Raw genomic sequence first — 768 nt, forward strand, 5'->3', positions numbered from 1 at the left:
AACCCAGGTGCCTGCCGCGCTGTCGGCCGGGGTCTCCAGCCCAAGGGTGTGCGAGTGAAGGAGACGGCCGACTTCAAAGTGTACACAAAGGGGGCGGGCAGCGGAGAGCTGAAGGTCACCGTAAAGGGCCCCAGTAAGTTGGCTTGTGGCTGGGGTAGGGTGATGCCAGCCCCTGGCCACTGCTCAGCAGGCCTGAGGCTTCCCCTTGTCTCTGACAGAGGGTGAAGAGCGTGTGAAGCAGAAGGACCTGGGCGATGGTGTCTATGGTTTCGAGTATTACCCCATGATCCCCGGCACATACACTGTCACGATCACGTGGGGTGGCCAAAATATTGGGCGCAGGTGAGGCCCTGGATGAGCGCTTTAGAGGTGGCACGCCTCCTCCCCTGCAGGGCTTAGGCTCATCCTTCCAGGATGGGCCCTTCAGCACTCCCTGGGTGGCTCTCTCCTTGCAGTCCCTTCGAGGTGAAAGTGGGCACTGAGTGCGGCAATCAGAAGGTGCGGGCATGGGGCCCTGGGCTGGAGGGCGGTGTTGTCGGCAAGTCTGCAGACTTTGTCGTGGAGGCCATTGGCGACGACGTGGGCACCCTGGGTGAGTAGGTGGCTACAATTGGGGGTATTCCGGGGGCAGAGGCTAGCAAGGGCCACCCTCCCGGGGATCCAGGGCCCTCATGAGCTGGCGGCTGTTGTCAGGCTTCTCGGTGGAGGGCCCATCGCAGGCTAAGATCGAGTGTGACGACAAGGGCGATGGCTCCTGCGATGTGCGCT

General features: G+C 62.5%; 1 protein-coding gene across 1 annotated transcript in view; it reads left to right on the top strand.

Moving 5' to 3' along the window:
- Positions 1 to 768, top strand: part of LOC105003479 (filamin-A-like) — a gene marked incomplete at its 3' end in the record, with an annotated part of 14,976 nt that overhangs the window by 2,908 nt on the left and 11,300 nt on the right. The window contains exons 4-7 of the mRNA XM_010860671.1: positions 7 to 133; positions 219 to 342; positions 456 to 592; positions 694 to 761. Of these exons, the coding sequence (XP_010858973.1) occupies positions 7 to 133; positions 219 to 342; positions 456 to 592; positions 694 to 761 (456 nt within the window). The remainder of the gene's footprint in view (positions 1 to 6; positions 134 to 218; positions 343 to 455; positions 593 to 693; positions 762 to 768) is intronic.

This window comes from Bison bison, unplaced genomic scaffold, assembly GCF_000754665.1.
Source record: "Bison bison bison isolate TAMUID 2011002044 unplaced genomic scaffold, Bison_UMD1.0 scf7180017857327, whole genome shotgun sequence".
In the NCBI taxonomy this organism is placed as follows: domain Eukaryota; kingdom Metazoa; phylum Chordata; class Mammalia; order Artiodactyla; family Bovidae; genus Bison; species Bison bison.